General features: G+C 42.5%; 1 protein-coding gene across 10 annotated transcripts in view; it reads left to right on the forward strand.

Annotated features, from left to right (window-relative positions):
- ahi1 (Abelson helper integration site 1) overlaps positions 1-20610 on the forward strand; it is a 343535-nt gene that overhangs the window by 225345 nt on the left and 97580 nt on the right. For 2 of the 10 annotated variants that reach the window (XM_069887255.1, XM_069887260.1), the window contains one exon: positions 4860-5110. The exons of 6 other annotated variants lie outside the window; for them this stretch is intronic. In XM_069887255.1, the coding sequence (XP_069743356.1) occupies positions 4860-4896 (37 nt within the window). In that variant the 3' untranslated portion in view covers positions 4897-5110. Of the gene's footprint in view, positions 1-3573; positions 3814-4855; positions 5111-20610 lie in introns of those variants that run through there. 2 more of the 10 variants (XR_011340684.1, XM_069887258.1) reach the window with 2 other exon arrangements.

The raw sequence follows: 20610 nt of genomic DNA on the forward strand, positions 1-20610 counted from the left end.
AGAACAAGTACATACAGTCCTTATTTAGCACCAGTTAGTCAAATGTTAATCTTTATATATGGCATACATAGTATATATTTTACCTTTCTATGTATGTAAAACACTAAGAAACACTTCCAAATACACTACAACATCTTAAACATAATAATACAGTACATAATTGGATGATGTAGGATAGGGGTCTCCTTGGGGGTCAATGGGACTAAAGAAGTAAAGGTAAAAGTTTCATTATTGTTATGTAATACTACATTTTTTTAGAATATTACATACATAAAATTCTTTGACTTTTATCTACTGTTACAAGCCCATAAATCCAGCAGCAATAGATATTCACCAAGACAAATAATTACTTAAACAAAAGTTGCTTTTAATTATCTTTAAATATGAAAATAGAATCACATTTTAACTTATCCCTCTTGACTTAACAAACCTAACTTAACCCCCTTTTAATTCTAAGCACATGTGTATGTAATGTGTGTGTGTGTGTGTGTGTGTAAGTTCAGAAAAGTTCTTTGATTCAGAGTCCAATTTCACTTCTTATTCCTCCAAGTTCACTGGTTGCAGGCAATTCTTAGACTGTGCACCAAATTTAACATTTATAAAGTTCACCAAGCTTTGGTGCTTGAAAGGTAAATGGTTACCACTCAGGAAAATTCTTGTCAGTTTTCAGAGAGAGATTTGTTGTTCCACGATATCCACATCTGATTTACTTCAATCAGCCACTACAGTGTCTTGCTGATGAAACTTGCCCCATCAGGGTTCTCCAGATGATAACCTCTTTCTCTCAGGTCACCACAGAGTTCCTTTTTCCAAGAGAAACATTGAACACCCAGTCCTCTCCTCTTGAACCACATGGGCTTTGACCAGGCCGAACCAAGAACTTACAACCTATCTTCCAAATGGAGTTTTCCACAAGTTTGCCGGCTTGTCCTGTTCCAGTCCCAGCTGCTGTTGCTGACTGTAACACTGTAGAACTGATCTCTGTCTCGCTCTCTCTCTCTCTCTCTGAGTGATAAAGCCTGTTTGACTCTCTCTGCTTGCCAAACCATATGACCACTCTTAGAACAGCTCCAAATAATCTGCGGTTCCAACAAGGTCTTTCATCTGTTGACTTTTTGTGAAAAACAATCCATTAGTGAAGTCTCTTGGGCACTCTCCAAAACTCTTGCAAAGGCTGTGGGGCCAATATGTCTAGCATTAGCAGAACTCCAGTATTTCAAATAAGATCTGTTTTAAAGTGTTTGTATGTGACCTACTCCAACAAACCTTGCCCCAATTTATCTCCCAAAAGCATATTTATATACTCTGTCACACTACCATAAAGCAGGGAGGGAGTTATCACTTTGTCCAGTGCCCCTCACAGAAACGTACAGCACCTGATGCTCCTAGGCAGTCTCCCCTCCAAATACAGACAATCTCAGGTATATTCATGCTATTAGGCTATCCAAGGGGTTAAAAAAATGCTAGGGGGTCGATAAACACCGGAGGGGGGGTCTTGATTGAATTTTTGGGGTCGAAAGAATTTTAGAGCTTGACGTCCCCGCTCCTGCCAGGAGACCGTCATCCTAATGTGTGGTCCAGTGGTTTGGAAACTCGCTGGTCTGCTACAACATAGCAGAGATGGAAAAGAAACAGATTCCCAGAAACGTAAGGCCACGTGCTGCAGAATAGTGCAGGAAGCCCAATCACAGCAGAGACAGCATTAACTTTCAACACAGCCACTTAACTCTCTCTATTCCACAGCTCAGCACCTATATTTCAAATATTTTAAACTAGAATCTTGCAAAGTATTATGAGGTAGTTTAAATAGCAACAACAATAAAACTTGAATGTTGCGAACTTAAAATTGCGGGTCATAAAGCATATTCTCTCGCGATGCTGACTTAACCACGCTCGAACAGAAGTTCACGGCTTTCTACTTCCGGCCAGCTTATCGGTTCATAAGTATGAGTTGTTCATAAATCGGACGTTTTCAACCCTGTAGTGTTTGTAGGTAGTATCTAGAATTATTGCAAAATACCAAATTTAAAAATTAAGGAAAAAAACTCATTTGACTAATATTTGATTGAATCAGGCACATTCAATATATATTTGTATTTACTTTTCAGTTTGTAGATTTGTTTGTATTTGGGGTATATCTTCATATATGCTCAATTTCTGGCATTCTTACATTGCTATTGCTTTATTACCTTTTCTCATAGATAAATAACTGAAATGCACTATCTGAGACAGGTTGAGATTAGATCACTGACATAATTTAAGAATTGTCTAGATAAGCACTTGAATTGGCTAGGCATAAAACCAGTGGATCATGTATTGGGAGATGGAATTAATTCAACTGTCATAATGAACAAATAGACGAATGGTCTGTTTCCATGCTTTGTGACTGACTACATGGAAAAAACTTACCACTATCATAAGAATGGACAGAAATAACAGCAATACAACTTGGCAGATAGACAGCTCTGTGGTTACTCTAAAGGTATCAATTCTTGAAGATGGTCTTAATGATGGCAACTCTGAAGTCCCCTATTACATCCCCATCTTCCCATATATGACTGAAGCTCTTTACTGCCTCATTTTAACATTTCATGGAGTACCATCTTCTCACAAGGCAAGATCCCAGAGAGGGAAGATATCAATGACTCTCTTTAATGTGTCAGCATAGCCTTTGGTCAATTGAGAGAAAAAAAATGTAGTTGAAGATCAAGACCTCAGACCAGGCACGAAATTCATATTCTACCAGGCAGCAAGAATCACTGCCCTCCAACACTTTTCTGTGATCCAGACCAGCTATTCTCAATGGGGACCCTACATCCACATCCCCTTTAAGTAAAAGCCTTGTTTTCTTTTCAGCTCACGTTACATCAATTTTTTAAAATCTTTTTTATATAGTCAGTAGGAGAGAAGTTCGGAAGAGTAGAAGGGGGCCCATAAACTTTGAGCAGTCCAAAGGGGCATAGACAAAAAATGTTGAGAATGACTGCTCTGGACCAACAGTAGGCATTTCAGGAACTGGAAAAAGATCACCCATGCTGACTTGCAAAGTTCTCCAAATTCACTAGAAGCACAAAGGAACCAACATGACTGTCCTCTTCCAAGCTAGCATCGATGGCATTGAGATCCTTACGACATTCACTTGGTTGGCATGTGCTGGTCACATAGTTCTCGACTACATCCTCCCAAAATACAAACTATTCCAAGTTCTGCATGAAGAGAGATTCCCAAGCAAATAGAAAAAATGATTCGAGGGTATGCTCAAAGCTTCCCCATTGAGGCCAAATCCTCTTACCCTTGACATCTCCAATTGGAGGTAATATTTTGAATGGCATTGAGAACCTTGAAGCTAATGTTCAACAAGACACAGAAGCCATTGTTCCAGAAATGTACCACCTCACAAACCATCTTCTGCTACATTAGCCGTTTTCTATAATAGTCGTTCCCTCATTAAACTCATTAGCCACGTCATGACACATTAAACCAGAGTGGAAAAATATTATCTTGATTCAACTGGACTGGCTAAAGAGTAGGATTCATAGGAGCGGTACATTGAAATTTTGTTGGGTTTTATAGATTGAAATCTCAAATTTGACATCTGTGGACCAAGACGAGTGCCCTCCCAATGTAAATAACTTCCTGGGAAACCTTCCACAGCTTCACCTCAGAGATTCATGCCAACCTGCTATTTTTATTAACAATGCCAGATGATCAACAAATCAACTGTATCTCCCACAGTAACTTTTAAGACAGGAGGGATAGCAGAAAGGTCATCACATTTAACCTTGGTCACAAGTGGAATGCCAGATTGTAATAGTAAGTTTCTAATTTTATTTTCTTTGTTTTTTTCCTAGTTATTTAAGAAAATTTAGTAATTCTATAGACTTTTGTTGTTTTTCGTTTCATACTGGCATGGTGGTTAAATTCTGAATAACATTAACTGGAGGATTAAACTCGAGGAATTGCAGAGTTTTGGCTGATTAGTTAATCAGCGACACGATTTAGCGCAACATCTTTACAGCGCCAGCAGTCGGGATTGGCGTTTGAAATCCATGGTGACTGTAGGGAGTTTGTACATTCTTCCATGTTTGCATGGGGTTTCCCCAGGCTCCAGTTTCCTCCCACTGTTTGAAATTACCAGGGATGTGTGTAAATTGGGCGGCACAGAATCGTGGCTAAAATGACCTGTACCGTGCTGTATGTCTAAATTTAAATTTGAAAAAAAATTAAACTTGCTCTGTTATAATTTCATCATCTCCGAAACATTTGTGGCATAATTTATCTGAAACAATCAGACGCTAGTTCATATCTCATGTCCTCCATGACTTATAAGGTGTTTCCCCATTTCCTTTTCATTTCAGGAAGTTTGAAAATCACAAACTGACTTTTCTTAATCACACAGCAATGAGGCTGAGATGCACAATCAATATGTAGTTGATCAAAGTTTGGTTCCACAGATGCAGCATTGTATTTAAAGGACATGCTAAGTTCACTGATGTGCAGAATGATAGAGATGACTTGTATTATTTAGCCATGACATTCTTACTCGCATAAATGCCACACATTAGAAATGTGTTAAATCTGCATTTCCTCTGTTTCTTGCATTTTGCCCTTCAAGTAAAATCTTGACTGGTTCCCTGTCAGTAATGCTGTATTCAATTTATACTGCAGATTTCATATTGAATTCTGCTTGAAACTGGACATTTAATATTTCTTAGTTTTGTGATTATGCATATGAAATGGTGCCAGTCACCCATTTCAGATTGAAAGCCTATCCAATTTTTTTGTTAGTAGCTGACTGAAAGCATGCTTCTGACAGTTTTCTTAATGATGCTTTATCTCTCCAATTTTTCAAAAGATAGGATGAAACAAAGAATGCATATAAAGAGGGTTTTGTAGCAGGCACACGATGGGCCGAATTGCAGTAGCGAACAGCCAACGCGGCAAGGCACAGGGGCTTTCCCCCCACCACACAGAAGTTCCAGGCTGCAGGAGCACGTTGCCAGCGGAATGGCCAGGCCTCAGAGCAGCATTATGACATCACCTCCCTGAGCCTGTCACCTCCCCTAAAAAGGAACGCGCGTGGTTTGAATAAACGGCAGTTACTGGTTTACTTGCTTAGTGTGGACAGTATTTATTTCAGCAGCTCTGCCTTTAGCAGTGCTACAGTGGTGACCCCGAACAGGTTCTAACATTTTAGAACCCACAACATGCAGCAAGCTGAATCCTGCCCACTTTCCACCATTCTGGGCAAACCAGCCATGCAGCTGGCTGAAACTTGCAGAATCAAAGTTCACACTGTGAAGAATAACAGCCAAGGACACGAAGTTCTGGCACGTGGTCAGCACCCTGGACCCTACCACAGCAGCGAAAGTGACCCCGTTTATGAACAACCCTCCCATGGATGGCAAGTACACGATGTTTAAACGGTTTTTGCTCGAGTAATTTGAACTTAGCCAGCACAAATGGGCCATTCGAGTGTTTAACATGCAGACTCTAGGTGATTGCAACCGCTCTGAACAGTTGTATGGCCCTTGCAAATGGACACACAAAGTGCTTCCTGTTTGAGGCCATGTTCCTTTCCAAGTTGCCTCCGCCATCTCCAACATGGACTTTGCTGAACCACATCTCATGGTGGGAGAAGCAGATCGCCTCTTCGCACTCAGCAACCCGACTGCATCCACGTGCAACCCATTTGCACGGGGGAGCAACACCACAAACCTCGACCTCCTTGTGAGCCCCCATGGCGGCCATCACTGCAGTCCAGCCACAACAGCCCAACTGCAGGGTACTGCTACTACCACCATTGGTGGCTCCGCAATGCCCAGTGGTGCGTACCGCCCTGCACCTTTTCAGGCAGCAAACTCAGTCCGATGCAGGGAAACAAGCAAGCCAGCTGCCGTTAGTGGCTTTGGCAGTTGGCACCAGAAAAGGCCTGCTTTACCTTTGCGACTGGAAGGCCCAGTGGGAATTCCTGATAGACTCCAGCGCAGAGATTAGCCTAGTTCTACCTGAGGTGACAGGTGGTATTGACACAGCTCAGCTTGCCAGGGACCAGGCTGAAGATGCCCACACACAGGCATACCGCACCACCATCACCAGTCTACAAATTGAGGAGTTCACGCCAGAGCCAGGAGGCCCAACGATATGTCTACAGGCTTTGCAGCCTGGAGACGGCAGGTATTCAATCAAGTGCATGGACTTTTTCATCCTTCCATCTGGTCAACAGTCCTCCTCATTACGGACAGATTTGTATGGTACAGGCTTTAATGCAAAGATTCACTTTGGGCAAAAACCTGTGTACAATACCAGAGAGTCAAAGTCCAACGGCACACTAAAGGCCCAGTGCAACCTTTCCCACCCAGCGTGGACAAATTCAACCACATGCATATTATAGGGCCCCTTCCCATCAGCCAGGGAATGAGGTACTTTTTCACCGTGGTCGACCACTTTATACCTCTGCCAAAGTCAATGCCCATGCCGGCGTGCGACACAGAGACCTGTGCGAGAGCCTTTACCTCACAGAGGGTCATCTGTTTTGGTGTCCCTCCCCACATATCTTTGAGCAGAGGAACAATTCCAAGGCCTACCCCTACAGGCTACCAACAGTTCAACCATCCCCACCTATGGGACATATTGTGTGACCTTTCACACCGGGAACACCATTTTTCGGTGAGACTGTACCGTTGCCTCAGTAGGCCAGGCTCTCCCAGGAACAGATTTCCTCCAGGTGAACGAAATCCTGGATGACCTCAACCGATGGCAGCTGGTTAATGACACCACCTTCCAGGTTTTCCCCCTCACACTGCGCCAATGCACTTTCCGGCCTTTGGGAGTCCAGGCTCTCAAACAAAACGAGTACACCACACTTCTCACTGTATTCCCCACTCTACTGGCCCTTAACTTCCTCGATGCAGAACCAGCACATGGTGTGTAATAACATATTAAGACCACCGAACCACCCATGTACATGTGGGCACAGTGACTACCCCAAGATCAGCTCCTCCAAGCTAAGGCCAAGTTTACCATGATGGAGGAATTGGGGATTGTCCACCATTCCAACACCCCGTGAGCTTTGCCACTACACATGGTCCCAAGGAACTCTGGTGGCTGGCTGGCACCTCTGGGAGACTACCGCAGCACATACAGGTCTTTGTCGCATGACTCCAAGGTGCCCAGATTTTTTTCCAAAATCGAACTGGAAAAAGGGCTACTACCAGATCCCAGTGCACCAGAACGACGTCCAGAAGATGGCCATAATCAGCTCCGTTTGTCCTCTTTGAGTTCTTGAGAATACCATTCGGGCTGAAAAGCGTGGCCTAAACATTCCAGCACCTCGTGGACCTAGTGGCAAGAGACCTTGAGGAGATTTTGTTTACCTGGACGACATCCACATTGCCAGCCCAGACACCAGGACCCACAAAAAAACATTTAAAATGCTTGTTTGCCCAGCTGAAGATTTTCGGGCTAAACATCTACCCATCCAAGTGCCAGTTTGGTTAGTCCACCATCGACTTCTCCAGTGAAGTAGCAACACCTCTGAATGACATGGTCAAGGCCATTAGGAACTTTCCCAGGCTCAAAAGCCTGCAAGAGTTCCTTGGGATGATGAATTTCTATCATCGCTTCCTTCCAGGAGCAGCAGCCACCATGCGGCCTCTCATCAACCTTATTAAGGCAGGTCACATGGAGCCCAGGAGGTCTGCGGAGACACCCCAGGCATTCGAGGAGACCAAAACAGTACTTTCCAAAGCCATATTCGTGGCATACCCGGATCCAGACTTACCCCTGTCATTAACTAAAGATGCCTCAGACTTGGCAATGGGTGCATTGCTGCAACAGTGTCATCAGTGGCAGCCACTCGCTTTCTTCAGCAAACATCTCCAACCACTCCATCTGAAGAACAGCGCTTTTGATCATGAACTGCTGGCAATGTACCATATGCCATTTCCAGTACATCTTTGAAGGCTGAGTGTTCACGGCCTATATGGACCACAAGCCCTGGTACAGGTGCCTGGCAAAGTCTCCAACCCTTGGTCAGGAAGGCAACAATGGCACCTTTCATACATCTCCAATTATACAACAGACATCCGCCACGTAGTGGGGAAGTCTAATGTGGTAGCTGATGCACTCTCCAGGCAAATGATCTCCGAGGTGACGGGTGGAATCGACGCAGCTCAGCTTGCCAGGGACCAGGCTGAAGATGCCAACACACTGCACCACCATCACCAGTCTACAAATTGAGGAGTTCACGCCAGAGCCAGGAGGCCCAACGATATGTCTACAGGCTTTGCGGCCTGGAGACAGCAGGTATTCAATCAAGTGCATGGACTTTTTCATCCTTCCATCCAGTCAACAGTCCTCATTATGGACAGGTTTGTATGGCACGGACTTTAACGCGAAGATTCACTTTGGGCAAAAACCTGTGTACAATACCAGCGAGTCAAAGTCCATCAGCACACTAAAGGCCCAGAGCAACCTTTCCCACCCTCCACGGACAGGTTCAACCACATGCACGTAGATAATGTAGGGCCCCTTCCCATCAGCCAGGGGATGAGGTACTTTTTCACCGTGGTCGACCACTTTATACGCCTGCCAAAGTCAATGCCCATGCCGGCCTGCGACACAGAGACCTGTGTGAGAGCCTTTACCTCACAGAGGGTCATCTGTTTCGGTGTCCCTCCCCACATATCTTCAGACCAGAGAGCCCAGTTTACCTCTTCCCTCTGGGTGGCCATGGCCAAATTCTGCAACAGTCAGCTGCACCACACAACCACCTACCACCCGCAATCCAGAGTGCTTTCACCGCCATCAAAAAGCAGCCCTCAAATCACGCCTGCAAGGGCCAAACTGGATGGATTAAGTCCCATGGGTCCTGCTGGACATCCACACAGCACCTAAGAGGGCCTCCTCACCTCATCAGCAGAAATGTTCTACAGGGCACCGTTCTCCATCCCAGGTGACGTCCATTTTGGCTCCAAAGAACCACCGCCAAACATCCTGGACATCCTACAGCAGCTGAGGAACCACACTACCTACCCACTCCACATCCTACCACCACCCATGAGACGCCAACCAGCCACGTCCCACAAGAACTCAAAGCCGTGGACTTGTAAGACGGGGCAACTCAGGTACCCCTGCAGTGCCATTACGAAGGGCCTTTCAAAGTACTGAGAAGGGAGTGGGTTGTATATACTGTAGACATTGGAGGCAGCCACGACATGTTTACAATCAACTGCCTCAAGAAAGCCCACTTGGACTGTTCAGAGCCTTTCCCTACCCCTACACTACAGCGCTGGGGGCTCCCGCCCAAAGATGATCTCTCAAACCTAACCCAAAGAGACTGCGATTCTGAGGTGCGTGGTGTAGCAGGCCAGGTCAACCCTGCACACGATGGGCTGAATTGCCATAGCAAACTGCTAGCACAGCAGGGCTCAGGGGCTTTCAACCCCCCCCCCCCTCTTCCCCCCCCCCACTGACCAGAAGTTCCAGGCTGCAGGAGCGTGTTGCCAGGGAAATGGCCAGGTCTCACAGCAGCATTATGACATCACTCCCATGAGCCTGTCGCCTCCCCTAAAAAGGAACGTGTGTGGTTTGAATAAACGGCAGGTACTGGTTTACTTGCTTGGTGTGGACAGCGTTTATTTCAGCAGCTCTGCCTTGAGCAGTGCTAGTTTCATAAGCAGCATAATTATATTTACCAGTACATCACCATCATATCCACAGACTGAATAAAACAATCAGGGATGCAAACCCTGAACAGCAACAAATGGTTTAAAATTATGGCATTTGTTTTCAGAAAACGTGCATACAACCTACATTATGGTGATGCCACCACTTTGTAAATTCAATGTAATGCAGTATATGCCATCTTATCATTCAGCTTCTGACATTGTTCAAGGACAATAACAGCCAAGTGGAAAAACATTACACAACGCACTCTGTATTTATTTAAACATATAGTACGGTAACAGGCCATTTTGCCCAGGAGTCTGTGCTGTCCAATTTACACCCCATTAACCTACATCCCCGGTACATTTTGAATGGCAGAGGAAACCGGAGCCCCTGGAGAAAACCTACGCAGACATGGGGAGAACGTACAAATTCCTTACAGACAGCGCGGGACTTGAACCCAGGTCCAGACCCAATGTCTGGAACTGTAAAGGTGTTGTGTTAACCGCTACTCAACCATTCTGAGCTAGGAGTACAAAGGTCTTGTGACAATTGTTTGTACCACAATTGTTTGATAAAGGGGAAATATAAAAAATAATTATTTTCACCCTAATGCTATTGTTGATCCTCATTTTTCAACAGGACAAAGAATAGATAAATGGCCAGCAAATATGGAATGTTTTATCAGTTCCTTAAGAACTGCTTTTTCATCCATTGTCCTGGGTACATTGGCAACATACTCCTGTATATTGAGCCTTTTTCCATTGTGTTTCTGTGGTTACTGAAGCATCTAAAGGGTCCAATACAGGACAAAAGATACATGATGCAGGTGGCTGAGTAGAGTGGAAGGTTGTCCGCTACTAGTTTGGTAGGGTTTTACCATGCTTCCATTGGAAAGGCGAGTTCTCATTGCTATCCTGGGTGATCCTTCCACATTTTGAAGAGTCTCAGATCTTGGATTTCTGTGAGTAAGATGGATGTTACATTTTTCTGAAAGAGAATTTGAATCATTTTTTTGGTTCCCTAGTAATTTTCTTGTTATGTCAGAGTTTGTTCTGAGTTGACACCAGGGTGCATACATCCACTGGAAGATTAGTTCCCAGAATTTTGTGATGACTGAATGCAATACCGGGCATTCTTGGGCCATTCAGTTGTCTGTAATCACAGAATGACTGTAACAGACTCTGGAACTAAAGCTGTGAATTTTTTCCCATTCAAGTAGCTACCTGGTTGTTATAGAAATGATTGCTTTTCAGCTAGTGTCACAATTGCATAAAAATAAAATTATCTTCACCTCAGATTATTTTATACCTGCATCGTTTGGTCATCAACTTGTTTGGCAGTAGAAATAGTGTCTTCTTTACTCTATTGCAGGTAAAATAGAGTGTAACCTGACTGATTGCACTCAGAGACAAGTGAGGAGTACGAACCCACTTTTAATAGCTTAGAATCAATGACCGGTAGACACAATATTCCTCAGGTGAATCTGAGGTAAAGCAGGAAAACCAGGGTTTATTTTGGGGTAGGTGAGGTTGGAGCCAAGGGAGGAGTCAGCCATCAGAACAATACACAGATGGTAAATTCCATTTCACTGCATTCACTCCTTCCTTCAGTATAGAACCTATGGATGAAAAACATAGACCATTCATTCAAAAAAAACTAATAGTTTACAAATATTTACATGTTAAGTCTGTCAGGGGGTCTAGTAATTCTGGTCAAGTGCTGCAGTACTGGAGGACTTTAGGCTTCCTGGACCCCCTGTGATACAGGGTCAGTGGGTCTCGAGGGCTCCAGGTGGATTGGTCCACTTCTTGAGAAGTGTCCTCCAGGGCCCTGAGTGGGGTACACGGTAGTTCCTGGCTCGCTTGAGGCATCGCATCCTCAGTTCCAGTGGGTGTCAGGTCTCTCAAGGCAATGTCCTCTTTGCCAACAGGGTATGCCACGTAGGCATACATTAGGTTGGCATGCAACAGGTGCACCCTCTCGATCGGAAGAGGGGAGGGGTTCTGACTTGCTTCTCCTCACGTGCTTTCTCAGTAGGACTGGCCCCTGTGCCATTAGCCAAGATGGGAGAGTGGTCATCAATTCCCAGTTGAGCCTGTTCGAGTGATTTTGCCAGCTCCAGGGTACTGGCCAAGTCTCTTCCCCAACTCCAGCAGTTGCTTCCTCACATACCTTGACCTCACTCCTGCCACTAGGGTGTCCCGGATTTGTTCCTCCTCTCTCACCTGGGCCGAGACCACTTCGCAGTAGCATTTTCTGGTCAGGGCCCACAGTTCAAAGGCTTAATTGTCGAGCAACCCACCCAGATGCTGCCAACATTGAGAGAGCCGGTGCTTTGCCAGCACGTCGTTCCAGAGCCTCATGTCACGGGGCTTCAAGCCTTCTATGGTTGACTCATCTGTAGCTCAGTCCTTGATGACAGCGAACTCCTTGGGGCCAACTCAAGAAAGAAGTGCAGATCTCTGAAGACTTCAATCAGAATTGCAGACGTTTTCTGTGGCCATCAGGTAGGACTGGAAGCACTCCAGCCAGTAGGCAAATTCCTCCTGGGCCTCAGGGGACAGAGGGTCGATTTGAAACATGCTTGGCTTCAACAGGGCTTCCATCCTGCTTCAAAGTTAAGCTATTAAAATTTTAATGCGACTGATTGCACCAGAGACACGTGAGGAGTACAAACACGCTTTTAATACCTTAGAATCAATGACCAGTAGACACAATAGTCCTTGGGTGAATCTGAGGTAAAGCAGGAAAACCAGGGTTTATATTGGGGTAGGTGAGGTTGGAGCCAAGGGAAGAGCCAGCCATCAGAACAATACATAGATAGTGAATTCCAGTTCACTGCATAGAGTCACTAAGGTCGCTTTTAGGTGTTCCGAAGAAGATTAGGCGCCTGCAGGCACAGCTAGCGGAGTGAAGCTGGCATGTTTAGGTGGCCACGGAATGGACGGCTTTCTGGCACTTGAATGTACCAGCTGACTCCTAGTCGTCTAGCAGCGAAAGCCAGCTACTTGGGACAGTGGCCTAGTCCCACCCATGCTGCTGATGTAATTTACAGCATGTCAAGGCATGCCTGACTCGTGCTGCTGGTCTCTCCCCCCTCATCTGCCTGACTCCTGCTGCCGGTCTCTCCCCTCGCCTGCCTGACTCCCACTGTCGGTCTCCCACCCGACTCCCGCTGCCAGTCTTCCCCCCCCATCCCCTCACCCGCCTGACTCACCAGTTACCAAATACTGCCGGGTCCGGATAAGTTAACTCCACAACGTCCTTACACAAGCCCCAGCTACATCGTTACTTTCCGGCTACATTGTTACTTTGAGGGGTTAGTGCCGGCGTCCTGCTAATGAGGACTCATCCGTCCCACTTGAAACAGTGCCGCACATCGGCAGCAGGAGGGGGTTGTTTAAGTCCCTCCCCCACTCCGACACCAGGAGCATCAAAATACGGAGCAACAATCAGTAACCGTACTAGTTTCATAGAAATAGACACCAGTTGTTTCGTGACCAAATCATCCTTACCCTGGCAGTGACAGTGGATAACGGGGAGGGACGGAGATGGGAGGAGAGAGGCTGGGTGATGCTTTTAGTTCTCTTTTTAAAAAGAACTTTCAGCTGAAACTATCAAGGGCAGTGGAGAGTCACATTAAACAAACACATCATGCGAGGGGAAGGGATGAGGATGGGGGCGGTGTTGAGGGAAATTATTTTTAACCTCCTTAAATAAATTTCCAGGTACCAAATACTTTTAAAACACACGCACGCATTTAAAATTTTAACAAACCTTGAGTGTACAGAGACAAAGCAGTTCTCTATCCACCGATCTATCTCAATGCTCTCAAGAGTCGATGGCTGACGACGTCACCGTGACATCATCAGCCCACCTCCTGGCAGCCCGGATGCTTTCAGCTGCAACAGACGAGACTCGAAGCAGGATATTATACCTCTTGGAGGAGGGTTAGATAAATAGACCTCCTGGCCGGTGTTTCCGGTTTCAGATGGCCATCTGATAGCCGCACAGGAGTATAATGTGCGGCTTTACAGTCGGGTATTGTGGCCATCTGAAAGCGGCTTTTGATTCATGTATTTGTAGCTTTGCAATAACTCTGAACAAAAGCTTTAAAGGCCTGCACAACGGTTAGCAGCAGGACATGGGTTCTTCCTTCCACAAAAAGTTTGGGGGTAGTCAGAGATTAGGTTGCATCTAGTCTGAACTTGTAGAACCAAGCTTTTTTGTCTATTCATCTAGTTCCCACAATATCAATAGTTTTATCTATCAAGTGCTGAATCAGAAGGATTACAGTGGTTTAAGGAAGTGGCTCCCCAATACCTTCTTAAGGCAATATATTCACACTCAGGTCCTCAAAAATATATATAACAGAGATACTGCACATATTACTATAAAATCGATACATAATGGAACATCTGGTTGGTAAGTGGATCAGTTTGGGAATATGGGATGATAAATAAGGGGACAATGATAAGAGAAAGAATTGGATTGAATTGTTTATTATCCTGTGCTCTAAAATATAGTGAACAACTTTTTTTGTGCTATTCAAGCAAGACAACCCATACTTCTCTGCAGTAGGTAATGCAATAATAAAACAAAAGTGCAGAGTACAGTGTTACAGTAAGTAAAAAGTGCAAGCTATAGTCTATTAGGACAATGTGCAAGATATGCAGTTACACAGTGCAAGGGCACTATCTTTTACCAATGAGATGTCCATTCAAGAGTCCATAATCCTATTTCCCAAGGTCTGCTCATGCCTCCTAGCTCTCCTAAGTCCTTTTTAAGTTCCTTCCTGGCAACCATATAATTCTCATGAGCCCTTATAGACCTTTGCTTCCTCAAGGTTCCTCAAGATCCATATCACCCAACACATGTTCTGTTCTTACTCCTACCATCAGCAAAGAGGTATAGGTTCCAGAAGGCTCACAGCAGTAGGTTCAGAAACACCTGCTACCCCTCCACCGTCGGAAGTCTCACCAACAATCAGGGACTCATTTAAGGACTCTTTTGCACTTTATTGATTTTTTTCTCTCTCTATTGCACAGTTTGTTTACATTTCTTGTTTACATATGTGCATTGAGTACAGTTTTTTTTTCACTACCATTAAGTGGTCATTCTGCTTGGCCCATAGGAATAAGAATCTCAGGGTGGTATGTGTTGTCATGTATGTGCTCTGACAATAATCTGAACTTTGAAACCTTATTTATGCTTCCTTCTTCTTCCTGACTTGTCCCACCTTTCTTGTCAACCATAGTTTCTTTACCCTACCATCTTATCCCCTTCTCAGTGGGACAAACCTTTCCACGACCCCACACATGTGGTCCTTAAACATCCTCCACATTTCTGCTGTACATTTTCCTGAGAATATCTGTTTCCAATTTACTCTCCCAAGCTCCTTCCTTATTCCATCGTAATTATTCCTTCTCCAATTAAACACTTTCCCATTTTTTTTCATCTCCTTGTTTGTAGCCATGATAAAGATCACCGTTTCTGAAATGCTCCCCCACCTGACCAGGTTCATTACCCAGTATTAGATCCAGAATGACCTCTCCTTTAGTTGGCTTGTCCACATTCTTTGTCAGAAATCCTTCTTGGACACACGTGACAAATTCTGTCCCATCTGAACATTTTATGTTTTTCATGAGTTAACTTCTGAAGTGAAATAGACTTAAATGTGGTCCTCCAGATTTTATAAAAGAAATTGTGCAGTAATGTTTTATTAAAAGTCCTTAATAATGTTTTCCAGTTCTATTTAGGTTGTCTTTAATATGCTATTCTCTGAACCTAATATTGTAGTTTCCAAGGACTCTCCTTATAATTGAAATCTTTTATTTTGGTGTCATTGTATTAAATCTCCTTTGTAGCCTATTAAATAGCATGCAAATAGTTTGAAGCTGAGGTGACCAGATACAGTAGTTTTGTTGTGGCTAGCCAGTGATTTTCTAAAGTTTGAGCATAACTCCATGTCTTTTACCCATGAGTTGAAACCACTGTATTAAACTTGACACAGAAGTTTTGTCCAGAGATCTCACAAAAAATTTCACAATCTAAAACAGTAGTGCTGAATGATGTGAGGATTTAAATACTCTACAAGAACAGACTACACAATTTAAAATTCAGCCAACTGCTGTCACATTTCTAGGCAAAAGTACATAGTCTAAACCCAGCTATTGTGTATTGTGTACTCAGAAGCAAATCCCAAACACAAGTTGAGACTAATTTTTACTCGTACAGGAAAACTGTCCTTTGAGTCTTGAATTATATGTAAATTACACTTGGCATCAGTTTAACTTGGTTTGCAGCTGCAAATATCTGGTAATGAGAATATTCAGAAACCACTTTTTTATTCGGATTTTGTTTTTAACTAAAACAAAGCAGGTAAGGAAGGAATAACATAATTAACATAATTAACAATTCATTTGAATGCAGAGGAATTGTTTTATTTAAAATTAAACCTGATACTTCTGACTCTTATTTCAAAATTACTCATATTAACACTTTTGTGAAAATTACTGTGAATATCTGAATTGCTATTCTGAGACCTTTTACACTGAACAAGCACCATTCTGGAGAAGGAAGCTGTGTATCATTGTATTTTTTTATTTATTTGAGAGATACAGCATAGTAACAGGCCCTTCCAACCATACAAACATGTGCTGTCCAATTACACCCATGTGACCAATAATCTCTTCACCCTGTACATCTTTGGAACATGGGAGAAAACTGGAACATCCAAAGAAAACCCACACAGTCACGGGGAGAACTTAAAACTCCTTACAGAGAGCAGCCGATATAAACCCACATCACTGCTGTAACAGTATTGTGCGAACTGCTATGCTACCATGTCAACCTATTAAAAGCTTTGAAGACATGGGAAATGTGTGATTTCAGATTAGAAGGTTCTCATCAATAAGAATTTCAGGCAGATATTTTGTTATTTTTGAAAAAATATTTTCTTTGTAAAAATGTGAACTTGTGATTTATACTGTGTATCAATGTACTGTATTTCTCTTCATTGTCAATTTTGGTAAATTTATTGATAATTGTTGAAACAAATTGCTTTCAAACAAAGGAACTTAATTACACTAGACCCAATGCAATCCAAAAGAAATGCCTTTTGAATAATTAAGGTTATGGTTGTCATAGTATACTTTCAATGGGTTGGGCTAGTGGGATTTGTGAGGTATTCTCATAATTTTTTGACTTCCGCTGTGGTTTGCTATTGAGCTAAAACAATACTCTGATTTATTTGTACCTGACCAACCTTATTCCCATAGCTGTTAATATCTATAAGTTACTTTTCTATATAATGATAAATAGTGCAGTGACTTGCTTTTGCTTAGATTCTACAGAAAAAGATATTTTCACTGTTCCAAAGCTTTGACTATTTTAGCATTCAACCAGCAGTATAATTGCATTTGTAACATCATTACCAAGTTATGTGCCTTACTTGAAAACTAACATCTCAGTGCATTGTATCATTATCAATGTTTATAAGTTTGTTTTATTCATTGTACTTTGTGATTGTTGCTTATGGAACCTATATTCATAATCCAAAGATTATGAGCTCTTCATTGTAAAGAGGTATTTCTTTGAAATATACTGGGAAAAATAATAATTGAATTAATAACACCTCTATGAACTCAGGACCCTCCAGAGTGGTTTATTGTTTCATCACTGCCACAAACAGCAGTAATGATCACAAGATGTTTACTTGACAATTGAGCAAATAAATATTGGTGAGATTCTATAAAATGATCTCGGCCCACCCTCCTTCAAAATAGTGCATCCACCTGTTCTAATACTGTATTTGAAAATTGGCACTTCTAACAGTGCAGCTGTCCCACAGAATTGAATTTAGGGTTTGTCGAGATTTTTTGCTGAAGACTGTACACTGAAGTTTTGTTGTTTTTTTTTTAATTTTTTTTTTCACACCATAAACCAAGTCCAAAATCTGACCCCCCACCCCCCCCACCCCCCCAAAAAAATATGAAGCCACTAGGTGCAGCAAGTGGAAGATTTGCTTTGTAGACTTGGAAGTACAACATTTTGTAGCAAGTTATCTTGCAAAAGCACATTAATAAATTCAGTTAAAAATCTGGCAAATGGATTCCAATGAAGTGAAAAGTAAAATCTACTTTGGAGCCAGTTTTCTTATCTAAGCACTACAAGTAAGGTTCATGTAATGTCAATAATGTGATTTTTATTGCAAAATTGAGAAAGTGGTACTTCAGCTTTGAGAACCAGAGTGAGATATATCTGGAGTATTGTGTTCAGTTTTGGACATCAAACAAGAAAAGGTTTGTTGTAATTGCTGTCACTATTTTTTGTTTGCCTTGATTTTTGTAAGAACAGCTATTACATTTGCAGTTTAAGGGAGACCACACAGTTTTAGGAGACTATAAGGACTTAAAAAAGTTAAATTATGAAGTTTGGTTGTGTAAACTTGCCTTATGGTCCTTCTAATTTAGATAGCTGAAGGTTCATTTAGCCTTGTTTAAATTAAATTAATTAAAATGCAGTGGAGATTTTTTTTAAATCTGGGAAAATTAAAAGCATAACTATTTAAGAATGAAATGAGGAATCAGTATTTCACCGAGTGCAATGCAAATCTAGAACTGACTCAAGTCCAGGAATGTTGTTGATTCAAAAGAGTTAATAAACTTAATTGGGTAAGGAAGCAAAAAAATCTACTGGAGCTGGACTGCTGCTCAGAGCAGGTTTTAAACTTGCATCATGGCACTCTTGTGCCACAATCCTTTGTGGTTCCTTATATCTTAAGAGTCAGAGAGTGATACAGAATGGAAAAGGCTCCTCAACCAAACTCATGTACATCAACCAAATTTCCCAACTGAATGTGTCCATTTGCCTGCATTTGGCCAATATCCTGCAAACCTTTCCTGACCACAATCAAATGTCTTTCGAATGTAATTGTACCAGCTTCTATCATTTCTTACAGCAGCTTGTTTCATATGTACACTTCTACAAAGAGTTGCCACTTGGATCACTTTTTAAATCTTTCATCTCTCACCTTTCACATAAACCTATGCCTTCTAATTTTATACACTCTGACCCTGGGATAAAGACTGTGATTATTTTCCTTGTCTATGGCCCTCATGATTTTGTATGTCTCTATAAACTCACCTCTCAGCTTCCTGTGCTCCAGGGATAAGGTCCTAGCCTCTTCAGTCACTCCTTATAATTCAAGCTCTCCAGTCTCAGTAACACCTTTAGGATTTTTTTTTTTTGCACCTTTTCCAGTTTCATATCATCTTTCCAATTGCAAGCTGACCAAAACTGCATATTCCAAATGTGACCTTATCAATGTCTTCTTCAGCTATATTAAGACTTCCCAATTCCTCTAGTCAGTGCCCTGACTGACGAAGTATGCCAAACGCCATCTTCAACATCCTATCTACCTTTATCATCACTTTCAGAGATATCTATCTATTTAAGATGCCTCGGTCTCCCTCTTCTCCAGGCCCCTACTATTGCATTTATATTTGTACAACATGGCTATTATACAGTGTTCATTTTTCCTCCTATTTTCTGCTATCTAAGCTAACATACCAGGTAGTGTCATTGGAATGCATTCTTGACACAAAAGGAGAGCATTTACTTTGCCATCCATAAAACCGTAAGCATTTGTGCTGTCACTTTCTTGTGTACTTTAACTATCATGTTACACTTGGGTTATCACATTATTACTGATCTCTCTTCTGTTCCCTCAGTACCCAAATCACTAACATAGCATAAGAAATAGGAGCAAGAATAGGTCATCTGACCTGTCGATCCTGCTTTGCCATTTAGTAAAATCGTGGCTAATCTGGCTATGGACTGTGCTTTCACCTACCTGCCTTTCCCCAAAGCTATTACTTCCCATACTATGGAAAAATCTATTGAACTGTGTCTCAAATATATTAAATAAAGTAACTTTTCTGTTTCCTTGGACAAAGAATTCCATAGATTCACTTCTCTGGGAAAAGCAGTTCCTCCTCATCTCTATTAGAAACATAGAAAAACAGGTGCAGGGGTAGGCCATTCAAGCCTACACCACCATTCAATATGATCATGTACCCAGTTCCTGCCTTCTCCCCATACCCCTTGATCCCCTTAGCCACAAGGGCTAAATCTAACCTACTCTTAAATATTGACAAGGAACCGGCCTCAACTACTTCCTGTGGCAAGGAATTCCACAGATTCACCACCCTCTGAGAGAAGAACTTTTTCCTCATCTCAGTCCTAAAAAACTTCCCTCTTATCTGTAAACTGTGACCCCTGGTTCTGGTTTTTCCCAGCATTGGAAACTATCTGCGTCTAGTCTGTCTAAACCCTTAAGAATTTTATGTTTCTATAAGATTCCCCCCTCAGTCTTCTAAATTTCAGAGAATACAAACCTAGTGTATCCAACCTTTCCTCATATGCAAGTCCTTCCATCTACTCCACCAAATGTTGAGGTTAAGTCTTGAAAGAAACACGTTATTTTAAAACATTGCATATTACTGAAACTTCAAAACAAGATTGCCTTTCATATGGCTAGATCTCCTTAAATGTTTTCATTATCCTTAAGGCATGATTCTATGACCAATCTATCAAACAAACTATACTTGAGAATGCCTTAAACTTACTATTTGCAAAACTGTTGATGCTTTGAATAGTAGTGAGATGGATGATAGAACATAGAATAGCGTAGTACAGGCCCTTTAGTCCATGACATTATGTCGACCCATATATCTACCCAAAAAAAGTGAACCTCTCTTAATTCATAATCCTCTATTTTTATTTCATCCATATGCCTACCCAATGTCTATTAAATGCCCCTATTGTTTCAGCCTCCACTACCACTCCTGGCAGTGCATTCCAAGCATTTACAATTCTCTGTGTAATAAAAAAAAACTTTCTCCTGATGTCTCACCTAAACTTTCCTCTCTTCAC

Source organism: Narcine bancroftii, chromosome 6, assembly GCF_036971445.1.
Source record: "Narcine bancroftii isolate sNarBan1 chromosome 6, sNarBan1.hap1, whole genome shotgun sequence".
In the NCBI taxonomy this organism is placed as follows: domain Eukaryota; kingdom Metazoa; phylum Chordata; class Chondrichthyes; order Torpediniformes; family Narcinidae; genus Narcine; species Narcine bancroftii.